The 20,815-nt window shown below is 29.8% G+C and overlaps 1 protein-coding gene across 1 annotated transcript; it reads left to right on the forward strand.

The window, feature by feature from the left end:
* Positions 1 to 341: 341 nt before the first annotated feature.
* Positions 342 to 2,348, forward strand: LOC130450405 (endocuticle structural glycoprotein SgAbd-2-like). Its single transcript, XM_056788777.1, has 4 exons — positions 342 to 362; positions 1,366 to 1,517; positions 1,664 to 1,907; positions 2,166 to 2,348. The coding sequence occupies exons 1-4, from the start codon at positions 342 to 344 to the stop codon at positions 2,346 to 2,348; spliced, it is 600 nt and encodes a 199-aa protein (XP_056644755.1).
* The last annotated feature ends 18,467 nt before the right edge of the window (positions 2,349 to 20,815 follow it).

Below are 20,815 nucleotides of genomic sequence, written 5' to 3' on the forward strand. Positions count from 1 at the left end.
AAGTAATGAATGAGTTCCGTATTTTGGAATCCGCTGACTATGTGAATATTATTTATCGCTCTTTGGAATCCCCTGATCGTGTGGCGGTGTCGGGGACTTGTCACATTTCTATATTTTCTGTAAATCTGGATATATCTAGATTTAGTTCAAGTAGAAATACATTGATAAATAAATAAATTTATTTCTACTTACTTACCAAATCTCCCCTACGTGTAATCTTCTTTGACAGCATATGGTTCATTGAGATTTTTAATGTGAAATTTCTGAGTTTCTGAGAGGGTAACATATATAAATCTGTTATTTTTGTCAGGGAAAACATTAGTTAGAAATTTCACTGTAACATGAAGTTCATTATAGTTGAGGTGTGTTTTTTCAATTAAATTAGTGTTAATAAATCGGTTATAGAAATATTGTGAATACGTTTGAAGTGCGAAAAAATTGTTTATCACTTTTTGGGATAGCAAATATTTCATTATCGACTTAAATTAAGACTTTTTTAACCGTAGGAGTGAACGTAATATATACAGATTAATCAGAATTTATCAAAACTAACGTTGATTTACATTTCTCATTCACATAAGCTCAAACGGTTTAGTTACTTTGAGCCTTCGTATTAAGCAGGAGCTGAAATTTTGCTAATATTGCAAAAACAAGAAGAATATGTCTAGTATTGACCCGCTAGATCGCCAGACCTAATGTCCTTCGATTTTATTCAAAGTTGTCTAAAAAGTAAACCAAACCTTTTGTCAAACTGCGTTTATGTGTTTGTCCTTTCGTTCAAGTTAAATCTGAAACTAATTGACTTTTGTTAAAAGTATTTACGAAATCAAAAAATGTGGTCAATCAAAACCAATGAAGTTTTGTTTATTATGCGTTTTTGGGACACCCTTTATATTTACAAGGAATCTAATTGGATATAACTCAAAAATTTGAGATTTGATATAAATTTGCGAGAAACATTTTCCGTATATTTCGGTAATTTTTCACACACGCTGTTTATTATATTTTGGACATTCTACTTCGTACTTTTGACATATTTTTTCTACTATCGTGCGGAAAAAACATACTTTAAGCAGTAGTAGTATGTCCCAGGTTCAAGTCGCGTTGCTGCCGTTTTTTATTTTTCTAATATCTATTTAATAACACAAATTTCTGTTATTTCGTCAATTTGATCTTGAATAAAATATGCAAAACATTAATAAATAGGAAAGTGAAATTATCATTAAACTTGTGTATTTTGAAAGAATTTTCGCTAGTAGGAAAAATAATGTATGCAATTCGTGTGTAGAAGCTTTTTTTTTCGATTGCCGCTCCTGCGAAAATATTATTTTATTATTTTTAAAATGTGATCATGAATTTCAACAGGTGTTTACAGTAATATACGTATTACAAATAGCCAGAGCTGTAGATTACCATCATCATCAACATCTTCCAGACCAAGCAGAGCATCAGAAGAAACCTGTAATCCCAATTTTGAAATACGAAACAGAACAAGACCAGAAAAGTTGGAGATATAGGTTAGTAAAAAATCCATTAATCAATAACAAATCCTCTTATCTAACATGGAAAAAGTAGTTTCTTGTTTTCCAATTAAACATATTGTAGATATTCATGAAATCGCGATTCGTAGTTTTTTACATCGAGTATCTTCATTTTATCGTAGTTATGAAACTGGAAATGGAATTCATTCCGAAGAAGAAGGTTTTATCAAGAATTTTGGGAACGAAAAACACGAATCGGTAGTTCAGCAAGGTTCTGTAACTTACCATGATGAACACGGTAACCCTATCACTCTGACTTATATAGCTGATGAGCATGGATTTAGAGCACAGGGTGAGCATCTTCCTACAACTCCACCAATACCAGAAGCCATTCTAAGAACCGTAGAAGAAGGATATCAAGAAGAGGTATTCATATTTTATTATTTGAATCGATGAAAATAAGTTTAAACATTTGTTCACGTTTATTGTTACGAATTTTTTTCCACATCGTTTATTTTTGAAATAATTCCGAATCAATTGTTTCAACTTCCATCAAGTTTTGTTCTTCATACTTTAACTTTAACAACATTATCTTTAGTTTCATTATTATCTTCATAATTTTCAATATCGTCTTCATTTGTATGTATGTACAAAACATTTTTAATTCGTTGATTGATATTTCAGCAGCAGCCTGTTGAGGAAAGTCCAGTAGTTGATGGAGAAAAAACTGAATATGGACAAGATACTCATGAGCAATCACAATCTTATATAGATGCACAGTCAGCAGATTTGAAACAATTTTTATATCTAAATGGTGAAGCACACAATCCACACATAGGATTTAATAAACGTAATGATCATGACTAATTGTGAAATAATTCTTAAGCAGTGTTTCAATACTGTCTGGGAATGGGTGTCGATGTATTCGCCGAGAAATTTTTTTAAATTGGTGCTACATTTTTCTAAGATATAGGTTCGTCATCACTTTCACAGTTAATCAGTTAATTTATTATAAAACCATACATTGTAGTTGTTATTTTATTCATTATGAAATATATTATAACTGTTTCGTTTATTTTTATAGTTTTTTTGAATTTCCTACACTAAGATCAACTATAAACGCTGAGATTCGGTTTTTTCGATAAGTCGTTGGATGAATTCAACAACTGTTTTTGATATTCAATGTAGGTTGAATTCAAATGAAAAGTTTTTGGACCTTAAATATGTGTTTAGTATAGTTTTTCGATCTAAAATATTGTTTGATTAATTTTCGGATCTTAAAAGTTTGTTTTTGGTAATTTTTGAAACTCAAATTTATGTTTTTAATAGTTTTTAGACCTTAAATAAGCGTTATTAAAAGTATTTGGGCTTTAAATATGTGTTTTAAATAATTTTGGGAACTAAAATCTTTATTTTGAGTAGTTTTAGACCTTAAATAAGTGCTCTGATTAGTTTTAGACCTTGAATATTTACTTGGAGTAGGTTTTGAAACTTAAATGTGTGTTTTGAGAAGTTTTAGGACCAAATTTTGAGCTTTGATCAGTTTTTGGACCTAAATGTGTTTTGATTAGTTTTTTAAAATTAAAACTCTGTTTTGGTTAATTTTTGGACCTGGAATGTTTGATTTCGATTGTTCTTGAACCTCAAATATATGTTTTAAATAGTTTTTAGACCTTAAATTAGTGTTATTCAAAGTATTCGGGCTTTAAATATGTGTATTAAATAATTTTGGGAAACTAAAGTATTTATTTTCAGTGTTGTTGTACATAAAATATTTGTTTTGGGTAGTTTCAGACCTCAAATAAGTGCTATGATTAGCTTTTGGACCTTGAATATTTACTTTGAGTAGATTCTGAACCTTAAATATGTGTTTAGTATAGTTTTTCGATCTAAAATATTGTTTGATTAATTTTCGGACCTTAAAAGTTTGTTTTTGGTAATTTTTGAAAGTCAAATTTATGTTTTTAATAGTTTTTAGACCTTAAATAAGCGTTATTAAAAGTATTTGGGCTTTAAATATGTGTTTTAAATAATTTTGGGAACTAAAATCTTTATTTTGAGTAGTTTTAGACCTTAAATAAGTGCTCTGATTAGTTTTAGACCTTGAATATTTACTTGGAGTAGGTTTTGAAACTTAAATGTGTGTTTTGAGAAGTTTTAGGACCAAATTTTGAGCTTTGATCAGTTTTTGGACCTAAATGTGTTTTGATTAGTTTTTTAAAATTAAAACTCTGTTTTGGTTAATTTTTGGACCTGGAATGTTTGATTTCGATTGTTCTTGAACCTCAAATATATGTTTTAAATAGTTTTTAGACCTTAAATTAGTGTTATTCAAAGTATTCGGGCTTTAAATATGTGTATTAAATAATTTTGGGAAACTAAAGTATTTATTTTCAGTGTTGTTGTACATAAAATATTTGTTTTGGGTAGTTTCAGACCTCAAATAAGTGCTATGATTAGCTTTTGGACCTTGAATATTTACTTTGAGTAGATTCTGAACCTTAAATATGTGTTTAGTATAGTTTTTCGATCTAAAATATTGTTTGATTAATTTTCGGACCTTAAAAGTTTGTTTTTGGTAATTTTTGAAAGTCAAATTTATGTTTTTAATAGTTTTTAGACCTTAAATAAGCGTTATTAAAAGTATTTGGGCTTTAAATATGTGTTTTAAATAATTTTGGGAACTAAAATCTTTATTTTGAGTAGTTTTAGACCTTAAATAAGTGCTCTGATTAGTTTTAGACCTTGAATATTTACTTGGAGTAGGTTTTGAAACTTAAATGTGTGTTTTGAGAAGTTTTAGGACCAAATTTTGAGCTTTGATCAGTTTTTGGACCTAAATGTGTTTTGATTAGTTTTTTAAAATTAAAACTCTGTTTTGGTTAATTTTTGGACCTGGAATGTTTGATTTCGATTGTTCTTGAACCTCAAATATATGTTTTAAATAGTTTTTAGACCTTAAATTAGTGTTATTCAAAGTATTCGGGCTTTAAATATGTGTATTAAATAATTTTGGGAAACTAAAGTATTTATTTTCAGTGTTGTTGTACATAAAATATTTGTTTTGGGTAGTTTCAGACCTCAAATAAGTGCTATGATTAGCTTTTGGACCTTGAATATTTACTTTGAGTAGATTCTGAACCTTAAATATGTGTTTAGTATAGTTTTTCGATCTAAAATATTGTTTGATTAATTTTCGGACCTTAAAAGTTTGTTTTTGGTAATTTTTGAAAGTCAAATTTATGTTTTTAATAGTTTTTAGACCTTAAATAAGCGTTATTAAAAGTATTTGGGCTTTAAATATGTGTTTTAAATAATTTTGGGAACTAAAATCTTTATTTTGAGTAGTTTTAGACCTTAAATAAGTGCTCTGATTAGTTTTAGACCTTGAATATTTACTTGGAGTAGGTTTTGAAACTTAAATGTGTGTTTTGAGAAGTTTTAGGACCAAATTTTGAGCTTTGATCAGTTTTTGGACCTAAATGTGTTTTGATTAGTTTTTTAAAATTAAAACTCTGTTTTGGTTAATTTTTGGACCTGGAATGTTTGATTTCGATTGTTCTTGAACCTCAAATATATGTTTTAAATAGTTTTTAGACCTTAAATTAGTGTTATTCAAAGTATTCGGGCTTTAAATATGTGTATTAAATAATTTTGGGAAACTAAAGTATTTATTTTCAGTGTTGTTGTACATAAAATATTTGTTTTGGGTAGTTTCAGACCTCAAATAAGTGCTATGATTAGCTTTTGGACCTTGAATATTTACTTTGAGTAGATTCTGAACCTTAAATATGTGTTTAGTATAGTTTTTCGATCTAAAATATTGTTTGATTAATTTTCGGACCTTAAAAGTTTGTTTTTGGTAATTTTTGAAAGTCAAATTTATGTTTTTAATAGTTTTTAGACCTTAAATAAGCGTTATTAAAAGTATTTGGGCTTTAAATATGTGTTTTAAATAATTTTGGGAACTAAAATCTTTATTTTGAGTAGTTTTAGACCTTAAATAAGTGCTCTGATTAGTTTTAGACCTAGAATATTTACTTGGAGTAGGTTTTGAAACTTAAATGTGTGTTTTGAGAAGTTTTAGGACCAAATTTTGAGCTTTGATCAGTTTTTGGACCTAAATGTGTTTTGATTAGTTTTTTAAAATTAAAACTCTGTTTTGGTTAATTTTTGGACCTGGAATGTTTGATTTCGATTGTTCTTGAACCTCAAATATATGTTTTAAATAGTTTTTAGACCTTAAATTAGTGTTATTCAAAGTATTCGGGCTTTAAATATGTGTATTAAATAATTTTGGGAAACTAAAGTATTTATTTTCAGTGTTGTTGTACATAAAATATTTGTTTTGGGTAGTTTCAGACCTCAAATAAGTGCTATGATTAGCTTTTGGACCTTGAATATTTACTTTGAGTAGATTCTGAACCTTAAATATGTGTTTAGTATAGTTTTTCGATCTAAAATATTGTTTGATTAATTTTCGGACCTTAAAAGTTTGTTTTTGGTAATTTTTGAAAGTCAAATTTATGTTTTTAATAGTTTTTAGACCTTAAATAAGCGTTATTAAAAGTATTTGGGCTTTAAATATGTGTTTTAAATAATTTTGGGAACTAAAATCTTTATTTTGAGTAGTTTTAGACCTTAAATAAGTGCTCTGATTAGTTTTAGACCTTGAATATTTACTTGGAGTAGGTTTTGAAACTTAAATGTGTGTTTTGAGAAGTTTTAGGACCAAATTTTGAGCTTTGATCAGTTTTTGGACCTAAATGTGTTTTGATTAGTTTTTTAAAATTAAAACTCTGTTTTGGTTAATTTTTGGACCTGGAATGTTTGATTTCGATTGTTCTTGAACCTCAAATATATGTTTTAAATAGTTTTTAGACCTTAAATTAGTGTTATTCAAAGTATTCGGGCTTTAAATATGTGTATTAAATAATTTTGGGAAACTAAAGTATTTATTTTCAGTGTTGTTGTACATAAAATATTTGTTTTGGGTAGTTTCAGACCTCAAATAAGTGCTATGATTAGCTTTTGGACCTTGAATATTTACTTTGAGTAGATTCTGAACCTTAAATATGTGTTTAGTATAGTTTTTCGATCTAAAATATTGTTTGATTAATTTTCGGACCTTAAAAGTTTGTTTTTGGTAATTTTTGAAAGTCAAATTTATGTTTTTAATAGTTTTTAGACCTTAAATAAGCGTTATTAAAAGTATTTGGGCTTTAAATATGTGTTTTAAATAATTTTGGGAACTAAAATCTTTATTTTGAGTAGTTTTAGACCTTAAATAAGTGCTCTGATTAGTTTTAGACCTTGAATATTTACTTGGAGTAGGTTTTGAAACTTAAATGTGTGTTTTGAGAAGTTTTAGGACCAAATTTTGAGCTTTGATCAGTTTTTGGACCTAAATGTGTTTTGATTAGTTTTTTAAAATTAAAACTCTGTTTTGGTTAATTTTTGGACCTGGAATGTTTGATTTCGATTGTTCTTGAACCTCAAATATATGTTTTAAATAGTTTTTAGACCTTAAATTAGTGTTATTCAAAGTATTCGGGCTTTAAATATGTGTATTAAATAATTTTGGGAAACTAAAGTATTTATTTTCAGTGTTGTTGTACATAAAATATTTGTTTTGGGTAGTTTCAGACCTCAAATAAGTGCTATGATTAGCTTTTGGACCTTGAATATTTACTTTGAGTAGATTCTGAACCTTAAATATGTGTTTAGTATAGTTTTACGATCTAAAATATTGTTTGATTGATTTTCGGACCTCAAATGTTTGTTTTTGGTAATTTTGGAAACTCAAATATATGTTTTTAATAGTTTCCAGACCTTAAATAGCTGTTATTATTAGACTTCGGACTCTAAATATGTGTTTTAAATAATTTTGTGAACTAAAATATTTGTTTTGAGTAGTTTTAGACCTTAAATAAGTACTATGATTACTTTTTGGAACTTGAATATTTACTTTGAGTAGATTCTGAACCTCAAATATGTGTTTTGTGTAGTTTTATTTATCTAAAATATTATTTTAAGTGTTGTTATCAATATTTGTGTTGAGTGATCTTGGGACATTAAATACGTGTTTTGTGTATTTTTTACATAAAATATGATAAGTTTTTAGGCCGAAAATATGTTTTTAGATCACATATATATGTTGTACTCATGTTGTGTCACATCCTTTATAAACATATCATTGTTTTAATGTTTTCTTAAATAAACAGTAGACAACTACACTTATATCGATAAAAATTCCTGTAGTCTATAAAAGTGAGCTTCATCTATTGTAAGGTAGATGGCAGAAGTAGATCGATTAATTCATTAGATGATTTTCCTATAAATATCCACAATACTTCTTGGAACCTTCTTAATATTAGTAATAAATTATTTTACATACACACCGATAATATATTATGTATATTATATAACGTTTTTCTTGCATAACGATTGAATCCAAAAACCTCGCCATCTGTCATTGATGTTCTGTACTTCTTGAAATCATGAAATATTATTTTACAGATTTCTCTAATATTCAATGTATACATGACCGAATAAAAATCATTCATGAATAGATTTAAAAAATATCGATACTACGATACTGTCACCGAAAAGCATTGTCAAATAATTGCTAAGTAAAAAGACATAATTTTCATAATTCTGCAGACCAAAATACTCTGACAACGAGCAAGAATACATATAGGCGCGACATCTAGCGGATTTCTCGTTATCCTATGAGGATTTTTAGGTTACATCATAATTTGAAGCTATACAAACATTTGTTTGAATTTTTGATTAACATCAAACAAAACCGCCTCACCAAATATACAAACAACTTTTTATATGTTGATATGGCCACTTTTAAAAGCAGAAAACCACTTATAAAACCAAGTAAATTAATCAAGTCGTCCTCGTATATTTATTTACAAAACAATTCTCGGTTCCTAAAATATTCGTAATCGTGATATTTTTATCTCATCATCTGCATCTATTGCTCCCTATTCATACATAATTAATTGCGATTTAATTCTTTATTTGTTTGTCCTCGGTCACATAAACTATTTGAAGTATGCACTATTGTGTATCTTTTCAAAGAAACTCTTGACTAATATATTACAAAAGGGTAGGAAAGGCCGATACTTTCATTGTTTGTTTGTTACTATATCACTAGGATGTTTGTGTTCACAAATTTTTTTAATTCGATTTTATTTACGCTTAATTGAAAATATCAATTTTCGCCGATGAATTATATTCGAAAAGTTTGTGCCACAAGTTCAATAATCATCAAAGATTTTCGTAAAACAACGGGTGGTTATTTTCGAGGAACAAAAAAATCAAAATTACTTGATGCTGCATCACGATAGTGTCGGTGGTAGACAGCACCCTCAATAAAAGAAATTTCAATCATTTAAAACCTTCTGGTGACCGTTTAGTCTTTTTATTAAACATTTTCCTCAACCAGTGAATTAGAATGTTAACTAAAGAAACTCCACGTCGTTTTTGGAAACGATTTTATATGATCTACCTTTTCTGGAACTATTTTTACTTGTGAAAAGTTTTGGTTATCAGATTACGACTAAGGATACAAGCAAAAAACATACTCCAGCTTCTCCAAAATGAAAAAAATTAACAATGAGTAGTAGAAAAAGGGATGTGGTTTTGCTGTACTCATAGAATTATTCAAAGAATTTGTGCCACAAGACCTGAAAACTCAATAATCATCAAGAGATCTTCGTAAAGCAACTGTTGGTTATTTTTGTTGAATAAAACAATTCAAATTACTTTATGTTGCACCACGATGGTGTCCATGGTAGACTTTCTCACACAGCACTATCAATAAAAGAGATTTTAGTCTGTTAAAACCTTCTGGTAAACCCTTAATCTTTTTATTAAACATTTTCATCAACCAATGAATTGGAATCGTAACTAAAGAAACTCTATTTTGGTTATCAGATTACGACTAAGGATACAAGCAAAAAACATACTCCAGCTTCTCTAAAATGAAAAAAATTAACAATGAGGAGTAGAAAAAGGGATGTGGTTGTTTCTAATTGCTGTACTCATAGAATTATTCAAAGAATTTGTGCCACAAGACCTGAAAACTCAATAATCATCAAGAGATCTTCGTAAAGCAACTGTTGGTTATTTTTGTTGAATAAAACAATTCAAATTACTTTATGTTGCACCACGATGGTGTCGATGGTAGACTTTCTCACACAGCCCAATCAATGAAAAAGATTTTAATCTGTTAAAACCTTCTGGTCAACCCTTAATCTTTTTATTAAACATTTTCATCAACCAATGAATTGGAATCGTAACTAAAGAAACTCTATTTTGGTTATCAGATTACGACTAAGGATACAAGCAAAAAACATACTCCAGCTTCTCTAAAATGAAAAAAATTAACAATGAGGAGTAGAAAAAGGGATGTGGTTGTTTCTAATTGCTGTACTCATAGAATTATTCAAAGAATTTGTGCCACAAGACCTGAAAACTCAATAATCATCAAGAGATCTTCGTAAAGCAACTGTTGGTTATTTTTGTTGAATAAAACAATTCAAATTACTTTATGTTGCACCACGATGGTGTCGATGGTAGACTTTCTCACACAGCCCAATCAATGAAAAAGATTTTAATCTGTTAAAACCTTCTGGTCAACCCTTAATCTTTTTATTAAACATTTTCATCAACCAATGAATTGGAATCGTAACTAAAGAAACTCTATTTTGGTTATCAGATTACGACTAAGGATACAAGCAAAAAACATACTCCAGCTTCTCTAAAATGAAAAAAATTAACAATGAGGAGTAGAAAAAGGGATGTGGTTGTTTCTAATTGCTGTACTCATAGAATTATTCAAAGAATTTGTGCCACAAGACCTGAAAACTCAATAATCATCAAGAGATCTTCGTAAAGCAACTGTTGGTTATTTTTGTTGAATAAAACAATTCAAATTACTTTATGTTGCACCACGATGGTGTCGATGGTAGACTTTCTCACACAGCCCAATCAATGAAAAAGATTTTAATCTGTTAAAACCTTCTGGTCAACCCTTAATCTTTTTATTAAACATTTTCATCAACCAATGAATTGGAATCGTAACTAAAGAAACTCTATTTTGGTTATCAGATTACGACTAAGGATACAAGCAAAAAACATACTCCAGCTTCTCTAAAATGAAAAAAATTAACAATGAGCAGTAGAAAAAGGAATGTGGTTGTTTCTAATTGTTGTAGTCATAGAATTATTCAAAGAATTTGTGCCACAAGACCTGAAAACTCAAGAAATTTTCGTAAAACACTTTCGAGAAACTCTACGCCAGAACTGAAACGAAAAGGTACTTTCACTTTTAGGAACAGTTATTATATAATTTTCCTTCTGGGAGCTGTCATTATCGGTAAAAAATTTTGATTATTAGAGAATAACCAAGAAACCAAAGATAATAATTCCATAGCAAATTAGGGGAGGGTCTTCTTACAGCTTCATTAATACCAGAAGCTATTTTAAGAACCGTAGAAGAATATCAAGAAGAGGTAAGGATATAAAATTAAAAGAAGTGATGAAAACAGTTTTTTTGTACAATGAGGAAGCACTAGTAGGGTCGGACATGACATCATGCACGGTCTCTTATATTCTGGTTTTTGCTGCATCACTTACTTTCCTTCCATTGAAGTAAACTATAAACCAAACCGAAAAGATCATACTCCAGCTGCTCCAATACAAAAAGAGCAATAATGAGTAGCCCAAAAACGTCGAGAAACATCCAGAGATTAAGATCTTTTATCTAAGGGAACTGTGAACATTGAATTGCAACGTGCATTTACCTAAACAAAATTTAAATTGATAATTTGAAATGGCGTATATCCCAATTTATAGTGGTTTTAGTACGTCTCTGGAGAAAATCAGTATGGTCAAGTGCTACATAATGTAGAATTATACCATTACACAATGGACTCATCTTTCATAGTTGTTTAATGGAACACGATGACCATCTCTTACATATATGTCGCAAATTCCAAGGGCAGCAATTAATTAAAAACCAATAAATGATTCTTCTTAGTAAATTGTTTCATAAATTTACATTGGAAAACTCGTAAAAAATTAATTTTGTTATTTATACTGAACTATCAGAAATATTACTGCAGTGTAACAAACATAAATGAAATTAGTCAGCTGGAAATCTCTCTAGAAGAAACTACATGTCCAAGAAAATATTACCACAAAATAAGAGATGAATGTGTACTAGACCTCAAGTTCCGAAGAGCTTGTGGAGGCCAAGTGGAACCAAAAGAAGTCGTGGAGGAATTACAAACACATCAAAATGCGGATTTACGAAAGATACTAAAGAAAACGATAGGAATTTAGGTTAATTATAAAACAAAAAAACGTAAAAAAGATTTCGGAATTGGAAAAAATCGTTAAGGAGTAGAGCTTTTTACTAAAGGTCAGAAAAATGCTAATTGAGGCAGTAAACCTAATTCTCATTTCTACAACAATACAAAAAAACGAAGACAAGGACATAATCCTGGAATCCCCTACAGAACTAAAGGAGTCGGATAGAGACGATGTCCTGGCGGAATGACAGATGGTGGAAAATCCTATTTTGTGTTGGTTGTTTTGTAATTTGTTCATAAAACACTCAAATAGATGTCTCATATTTTACATATAAGAAACGACCTCGGGATCAAACAACGCACCAAAAGAGATAGAAAAAGATGATTTTATGGTTGTTAGGTTAGGCACGAAAAATATTCTGGAGGGATCACATAGAAAGAATACCAGAAGACAGATAGCTAAAACTCAGAGACCGAACACACACAGACCTGTAGGCAGACCACCAAAGAGTTGGTACGAGAGCTGGAGTTCAGCTTCTTAGGAAGGTCCAGGAAGAGGGCCAAACGTACAGGATTGGTCTTATTGAAAGAGAAAGAAGAAGAGGAAAAAGATGAATTTATGGTTGTACGGTTTCATACAAGAGCAGAAATGTTATGGATATTGAAATTGAAACCTCTAAGAAAGGATACCAACATAAAAATAAGAAGATGATTTGATTTATAGTTGCTTGAAAACTACCAGTTTCAGTTACCTTTTATTTGAAAGGCATTAGCAAAACCAATATAGAAGAAAATCTAGATTCTACTCTGGGTGAGGTTGGTCCTTCGTTATCAACAGTAAAATATTGAGTAGCAGAGTTTAAACGACCTGCGAAGACCAGCATCGTAGTGGTCGATCAAATGAGGTGACGACTCCAGAAATGTTGAATTGAAAGTGCGCGAGCTACTAGATATAGTAGGCAGTTCAAAAAGCAATCAAAACAATGGACTAAAAAGGGAGAACCGGCTCCAAAGAAGACCAAGACCGAAGCAATCAAGCAAGTTCCAAAATTAGTGAATTAAAGTTTGAATTGCTACTCTATTCGTCAGATTTATCTCCCTCGGATTATTTCATGTTTCCAGACTTGATTAAATTATTAAAAATAGGTTGATGCTTAAAGATTTTCCAACAATTCAAAGGTGATGTCTGCAGTTGATGGCTGTTTTGAATAGTTTGACGATTTTTATTATAAAAAGTGTATCGAACTTATTGAAAATCGCTTGGAAAAGTCTATGGTGATTACTATGTTATACCAGATACTTATGGGACTATCCTCGTAAATCTCCATTAATTTTTGTGGCTACGAAGTTACGAAGAAATTTATAACTGTCCTTGTTTGTTGTTCCATTAATGTTGATTTTTTCGTTTTTACAAAAAAAAACTAAGGAATGATATAATACGTACAAATGTAAGAGATGAATTTCAAATTCCATACACGTAACTGCATTTAAAATAAGAAGATGACATTCTGTTGACTATATTTAGCTATAGATTACTTGTTACAAAATTCTTCATTGATTCATTGTGTTGAATGAGCATTTTGATTGATTATTATTTCAAAATAAGTAATTTAAGAATCACAGTTTCATCAAACATGATCCTATTATTACTACTAGTCAATATTTCGGTTAAAAAAAACATTAAAACGATATTCTAAATTCCTCACAATAATATGATTTAACAAAATAATGTAATTGAAATATATTTGTTGTAACACTTTTTTTTTCTTTGTATTGTCTCATTTTATTTCAAATTCCATACATCTCTGATATATCTAATACTTATCAATGAAAAAATTTGATTGCTCCGAAATGAAAGTTAAATATGTAACTACAGCTTATTGACTGTATTTAAATGATATTCACTGTATTAATATTTGGGTTTATAAACTAATCCACACCATAAAATATAAAGTTAACTGAATAGTATGGTAAAATCTTTAGTTGTAGTGTTTTAAACCATTTCGAAAGCGTACTTTACTTGATATACTAACTCACTTAAAGTGATAAAGATGCTTAAGATTTCCTTAACCTTTATACCACATTAACATATATATCTTATTTTGAGCTTGTTGAGATTCTTACCAGTTCAGGATTTACAAACTACGAAGGACAAGTAAATACTGGATTCCTGATTGTTTTCCTTTTTTTAACATAATCTTTAACCACTTGTAGGTTTGATAGTTCGTTGTTTTACTTGTAACCGACTTCTTTAAACTTTTGAACCATTAAAACATTCAAATTTCATTCAAACTTTGTAGAATAAAGCTTACTAAACAACATATATAAATATAAATAGCCGAGAATTAAAACAAAAAAAAATTCTCTACAAATCCGATCAAGAAGAAAAGGGATTCAATTTGGATGATGCTGATTCCATCATAATATCCAAGGAGGCGAATCAATGCAAACCATTTTTTTCAAACTAACTCAACTAACGCTGGAAATCCTCATTAGTGTCTAAAAATTTTAGTAACCCTACTAATCTAGCTCCCTAACCCAAACAGTTTGATTCTATAGAGCTTTTTCACTAAATTATTGATGAACTACTGGTGATACTCATACTGAACACACTGTTTACACCACCACTACCTTTAATTAGTCTCTGAAGACGATAACTTGGTTATCAAAACGCGCTTTAAACAGTGTAACTGTGAGTGTTGGTGTAGTGGTGGTATAAAAAGTCCTCAGTCTCGTCGAAACGTGCGTTAGATAGTGTAATTGTGAGTGTTGTGTGGTGGGAGTATAAACAGTGTGTTCTGTATGGACTATGGATTGGTTAGCAATTTTTATATCGAGGTCCTAATAAAAATAATTGTTGGGGCAGTACCACGTCCAACAGGAATATTTCTTGATATTCTATTTTGGAAATGTATAACTTGAATGTTACTTCTACCCAACCACAAAGTTGTATACCATGTACAGACGGGTTGCAATATCTCTTTATACCAATCTCTTCATGTTTCTTTTTAGTTAAGTCTAGCGTCAAGTTTCACTCCCAACTATTGAACATTATTTTGTTTGCTTTCAATATGGTACGCCATCTATTAGTCCAGGTGTTAATTATTTGTAATTTCTAGACCAAAATGGCGATGTGTCATCACCAAACGTTTCAATAAGTTGTGATTGATAGCTAGTATTCAGTAAATAGAATACAGAGCTCTGTACACCACCCTGAGGTATTCCAGTCTTAAATTTTGCTAGATGGGAGTATACTTATATATATATAATATTCTTTAAATAGGTGGATAATGGGTTCTTAGAACATCTTAGATGCCCTAACCTCAATCTCCATTAATATCTACCAAGCTGTGTTACTACACATTTTTATCAATCTCACATGTACATAAGGAATAGTTTGAGTACTCAAAACAGTTGGTCGTAAAAAACGAACGTTTCTTCTTAATAATTTAGCATCTTAATAACAGTAATCTCTTTTTTAGAATGGCAATAAATTTTAATTTGTAGAAAAAAACAGCGAAAACAAGCTGATATGTCGCGCAATTAAGAAATTTTATTTAGCCTAAGTCTGCAATTATACTATCATACCAAAATTAGAATAAGTAATTAACGTTAATTGAAAATCCTGTCTGTATGATACAACTATCGTAATACAATCTACGTAAAAGTCGATAAGAAGTTTTAGTAACTAAAATCGAGTGTTAAGGAAAAACACAAGCGATTTCATCATTGTTAGAATTAAAAGGTTTTGATCGAGTGCACAAAGAAATGTCCTATTGAGAGTCATATCGGCTGAGCCGGCCCCGTTGACCTGATAATAGCAGAACGATGCTTCCTATATGAAATAGAAGGTGGACTGGTCATACAAAGACCCAATGGATAAAGAATATGATCAGGGATATAAAAACCTCTATTTTTTCATTCAAGTTTTTACGGGACATGGATCTTTTAGAACCTTCACACACAGAATCCGAAAGACAACTAGCGACCTGTACGCCACATGCGGCAGAAGGGATGATCCGGGTCATGACCTGTAGGAATCTGCACGATGGGATGGAGAGACCAAAGAGCCGGAGGATAGGATTGAAAAAATACCGCCAATAGACGAAATCGTAGACTATATGCTGGAAATCGTGACCAATTGGAAGACGGTATATGAATACATCATCAAAGTAGTGAAGAAGAATGAAAGCTGATGGGAAGCAGTGTTGCCTTTTCGGCGTATGTCATTCCAAAGGTGTTCAAAGCGGAGGATGGTTAAGTGAGTGTGAACTCGTCGGAACGAGCAGTACGGTACGATGTTCAAGCGTTTTGGCAACTTTAATAACAGTTTCTTCTCGAGCGAAGTCCTCTTTCAATTACATGGACATAACAATAATCAAAATTTTTGATTTTGGAATACAGAAAACTCCAAATCATTACACCAAAGTTCTTTGACTTTCTTGAGAGTTACAACAGTAGAACATAGATGCAACAAGATGGTGGAAACTGTCATATATCTGACGTGATTAAAGAAATGTTTCCGAACAAGTTGCTATCACGTAGAGGACAGATTATTTGGTCTCCCACGGCTTAAATCTATATCCAGCTGATTTTTTTCTCATAGAATACGTGAATAAACTAAGAATAATAGGTAACATGTAAAAAATCTTAGCTTCAGGATAGATAAACGCCAGTGGCGTCATGGACCATATTATTTTTAAGAAATAATTCCCCATTTTATGTCGTTTATCCTCAATAATATTATAAATGTGAGAGCGTGGATTTTTGTTACGCTTTCACGCAAAAATTACTTCACGAATCATCATGAAGCTTTGTACACATATTCTGGGAGGTAGTAGGGTATTTAAAAAAATATTTTTAACAAAATAAGAAAAAATTGTCAACAAATATCAAAATTTTGCTATTTCAGCGCCATCTAACATACAGTAATGAAGTTCAAACCTCCAATTCAATTGACTATATAGTTTCAGCTGTTTGGAATTTTTGAGGTTAGGTTAGGTTAGGTTGTTTTCAATTGTCACTGAAAGCGTATGTCTAAAAAATGCCTCGGAAACGTAAATCAACATTATCTAAAAATTCGTCACGGGCCCGTGCAGCAAAAGAAATACTCAGTATTTTATTTTTTTAATTGTTAGAATTCAAAACTATTTATTTTTGTTACAGAAAAATATATTTTAACAATTGTTGTTGTATTTCAATAAAGCATGTTTTGAAACTTCATTGTATGTAGTCATTTTTAAAAAGCGATAATACTAACCCAGCAATATATATTATATTATAATGATTTCTGATACTTATTTAATGGATTCGATGTTAGCGAAGCCGTGGATAAAAGCTAGTATTGAATAAATATTTGTTTGATTACTATGTATTCTTTCTTTTTGGCAACATTGCAATTTGAAAATTACAAAAGTTATGGCTCACCTTGTATTGTATTCATCGATAAATATGGATCTCTTTTCATAGTCTTTTCACCTTTAATATAACAAAAAAAATTTTTCCCACAGTTTAGAACGATTTCTGATGGAATTTCTTTATATCGAACATCAATTTTCAAAAATCAAAAGGAATAAAATTGAAATCTTTAACACATCAACGAAAACGGTGTTTGATCGCTTTATAAAAATAGAATCTTGAATCCCTAGACTACTGAAATTCAACAAAATTATTTCAGGTCAAAATAATTTACTATCTAATTTAATTGAGAATTTATCAAACTTCAATCAATTACTATCGGAATATTCGTACATAGACAATATCAAAATACTCCAATAGTAACTTAAAACTCATTTAGAATTCTCAAACTCTTTTTTTGTTTACGTTTTTTTGAGTATATCAAAAAAATCTAAATAGTAAATTAATATTTATCAATAATTTTTTATAAGTATGAAAGTTTCGGTTGAATTAAATACTTCTTGTGATAGTATTTCATTTTCCTGATTCTATTTGTGTGTTTACTCAATAATCACTGTTAAAACCTACAGATGACCACACTGTACTTAAGTGAATACATCCACACCAAGAAAAACTAGTATCGTCTGCAAAAAGACACGTTTATAAACAGAAGAAACAAAATAGGGCTTAGTGCTGAACCTTGGAGCACTCCACATTCTATTGACTTGCAAGAAGACATCGTTAAATCAACCCTTACAAGCTGACTTCAGTTGCTAAGGTATGACTTGAACCATTCGAGAGGTGTTCCCCTGAAACTGTAACGAAACATTACGAGAATTAGCGGGTCTTCTATTATTTGTAATGTCTGGATTCCATTTCACTCTTTTCGAGGATTTATTTCTGCATAATTTCACATGACTATAATATATTTACTTCGATCAATGACAATCCCCTACAGACCAAATCAAACATCTCCATACAAGAGATTTATTTCAGATAAGTAGATAATAACTACATTCATTGAATTTAAACAAGTAAAATTTAACTGAAGACCGGTTAATTACCATACATGTAAAAATGGGTTAATGAATGAATATCAATATTCTGTAATGTCGTCCAATAAAGTGTTGTATTAATCGAAAGTATCTAGTGGCACACATATTCTATGCACCTGTTGAGTAGGTGATGAGAAGATGGTCCAGCCAACAGTGCCGGACTGAATAATATTCAGAATTCATTACATTTCCAACAATTTTCTCGATATTAGGTTGAAAGTTCACTGCTATCTATAAATGGATTCCAATATACTTTTTTAACGTGTACATTAAGAATATTCCGTAATGAAATTTATACTAAACACACAGTATATTACCACAACACTAACACTCAAAATTACATTGTCTGACGCACGTTTTAATAATCAATTTGTTGTCTTTAGAAAGGTTGATTGATTGAATGAATCGAATAACTCTTTTATCTTCATTTAAACTGTTATTGAACAACTCTAATCTATTTTTTCAAAAAGCTAGATGCTTCTTTAATCATATATAAAGAAAACTCCTTGTTTGCCCAATATATTTTCCATAAAATGGTTGAAGTTAGTTTCGTAAATTGCATTCTGCAAATTCACTATTTCATACTAAGGATTAATAGGAATTTGTTACAAATATTGTTGAATTATTAAATTAATTTTTATTTTTTCAGGCCCTTTGTAAAAAGAATTGAAAGGCACTTAAGAATTCCACTTGTTTTCATTTAGATTTTAAGAAAAAGATAGTCCCACGAAGAGTTTTCTTGAACCTAAAACGATTAATCAACTTATCTACTAAACACACTGTATATCACCACTACACTAACACTCAAAATTACACTGATTGACGTACGTTTTGATAATCAATTTGTCGTCTTTATAAAGGTAAAAGTATATTGAATAAAATTAAATGAAAAGAATAGTACTTTTGTCTCTGTTTAAACTGTTTTTTTTGGAAAATTTTTGATTTAGTATTTTAAATAAGCTGGGTGCTTCTTTAATCATATATCAACAGATCTCCTTGTTTGCCCAATATACTTTCCATAAAATGGTTGAAATATTGTTGAATTAATTAACTGATTTTTATTTATTTAAGACCTTTGAAAAAAGAATCGAAAGGTACCTAAGAATTCCACCTGTTGTCATTTAGATTTCAAGAAAAAGATAGTCCCACGAAGAGTTTTCTTGAACATAAAACGATTAATCAACTTAACTATTAAACACATTGTATATTACCACTACACTAACACTCAAAATTACACTAATTGACCTATGTTTTGATAATCAATTTGAGGTCTTTATAAAGGTAAACGTATATTTAATTTGTACTCCATGTATATACTAAATTATCCAATAAAAAAGAATAGTACTTTTGTCTATATTTGAACTGTTTTTTTTTTGGAAAATTTTTGATTTAGTATTTTGAATAAGCTGGGTGCTTCTTTAATCATATATCAACAGATCTCCTTGTTTGCCCAATATACTTTCCATAAAATGGTTGAAATATTGTTGAATTAATTAACTGATTTTTATTTATTTAAGACCTTTGAAAAAAGAATCGAAAGGTACCTAAGAATTCCACCTGTTGTCATTTAGATTTCAAGAAAAAGATAGTCCCACGAAGAGTTTTCTTGAACATAAAACGATTAATCAACTTAACTATTAAACACATTGTATATTACCACTACACTAACACTCAAAATTACACTGATTGGCGTATGTTTTGATAATCAATTTGAGGTCTTTATAAAGGTAAACGTATATTTAATTTGTACTCCATGTATGTACTAAATTATCAAATAAAAAAGAAGAAATGAAAAGAATAGTACTTTTGTCTCTGTTTAAACTGTTTTTTTTTTGGAAAATTTTTGATTTAGTATTTTAAATAAGCTGGGTGCTTCTTTAATCATATATCAACAGATCTCCTTGTTTGCCCAATATACTTTCCATAAAATGGTTGAAATATTGTTGAATTAATTAACTGATTTTTATTTATTTAAGACCTTTGAAAAAAGAATCAAAAGGTACCTAAGAATTGCACCTGTTGTCATTTAGATTTCAAGAAAAAGATAGTCCCACGAAGAGTTTTCTTGAACATAAAACGATTAATCAACTTAACTATTAAACACACAGTATATCACCACTACACTAACACTCAAAATTACACTGATTGGCGTATGTTTTGATAATCAATTTGAGGTCTTTATAAAGGTAAACGTATATTTAATTTGTACTCCATGTATGTACTAAATTATCAAATAAAAAAGAAGAAATGAAAAGAATAGTACTTTTGTCTCTGTTTAAACTGTTTTTTTTGGAAAATTTTTGATTTAGTATTTTAAATAAGCTGGGTGCTTCTTTAATCATATATCAACAGATCTCCTTGTTTGCCCAATATACTTTCCATAAAATGGTTGAAATATTGTTGAATTAATTAACTGATTTTTATTTATTTAAGACCTTTGAAAAAAGAATCGAAAGGTACCTAAGAATTCCACCTGTTGTCATTTAGATTTCAAGAAAAAGATAGTCCCACGAAGAGTTTTCTTGAACATAAAACGATTAATCAACTTAAC

The sequence above is a fragment of the Diorhabda sublineata genome, chromosome 11, assembly GCF_026230105.1.
Source record: "Diorhabda sublineata isolate icDioSubl1.1 chromosome 11, icDioSubl1.1, whole genome shotgun sequence".
Taxonomy (NCBI): domain Eukaryota; kingdom Metazoa; phylum Arthropoda; class Insecta; order Coleoptera; family Chrysomelidae; genus Diorhabda; species Diorhabda sublineata.

Coding starts and splice junctions, on each gene's coding strand:
- LOC130450405 (XM_056788777.1), top strand. CDS start 342: ATGAAGTTCATTATAGTTGAG. Junction 363..1,365: donor TGAAGTTCATTATAGTTGAG/GTGTGTTTTTTC, acceptor GAATTTCAACAG/GTGTTTACAGTAATATACGT. Junction 1,908..2,165: donor AAGAAGGATATCAAGAAGAG/GTATTCATATTT, acceptor TTGATATTTCAG/CAGCAGCCTGTTGAGGAAAG.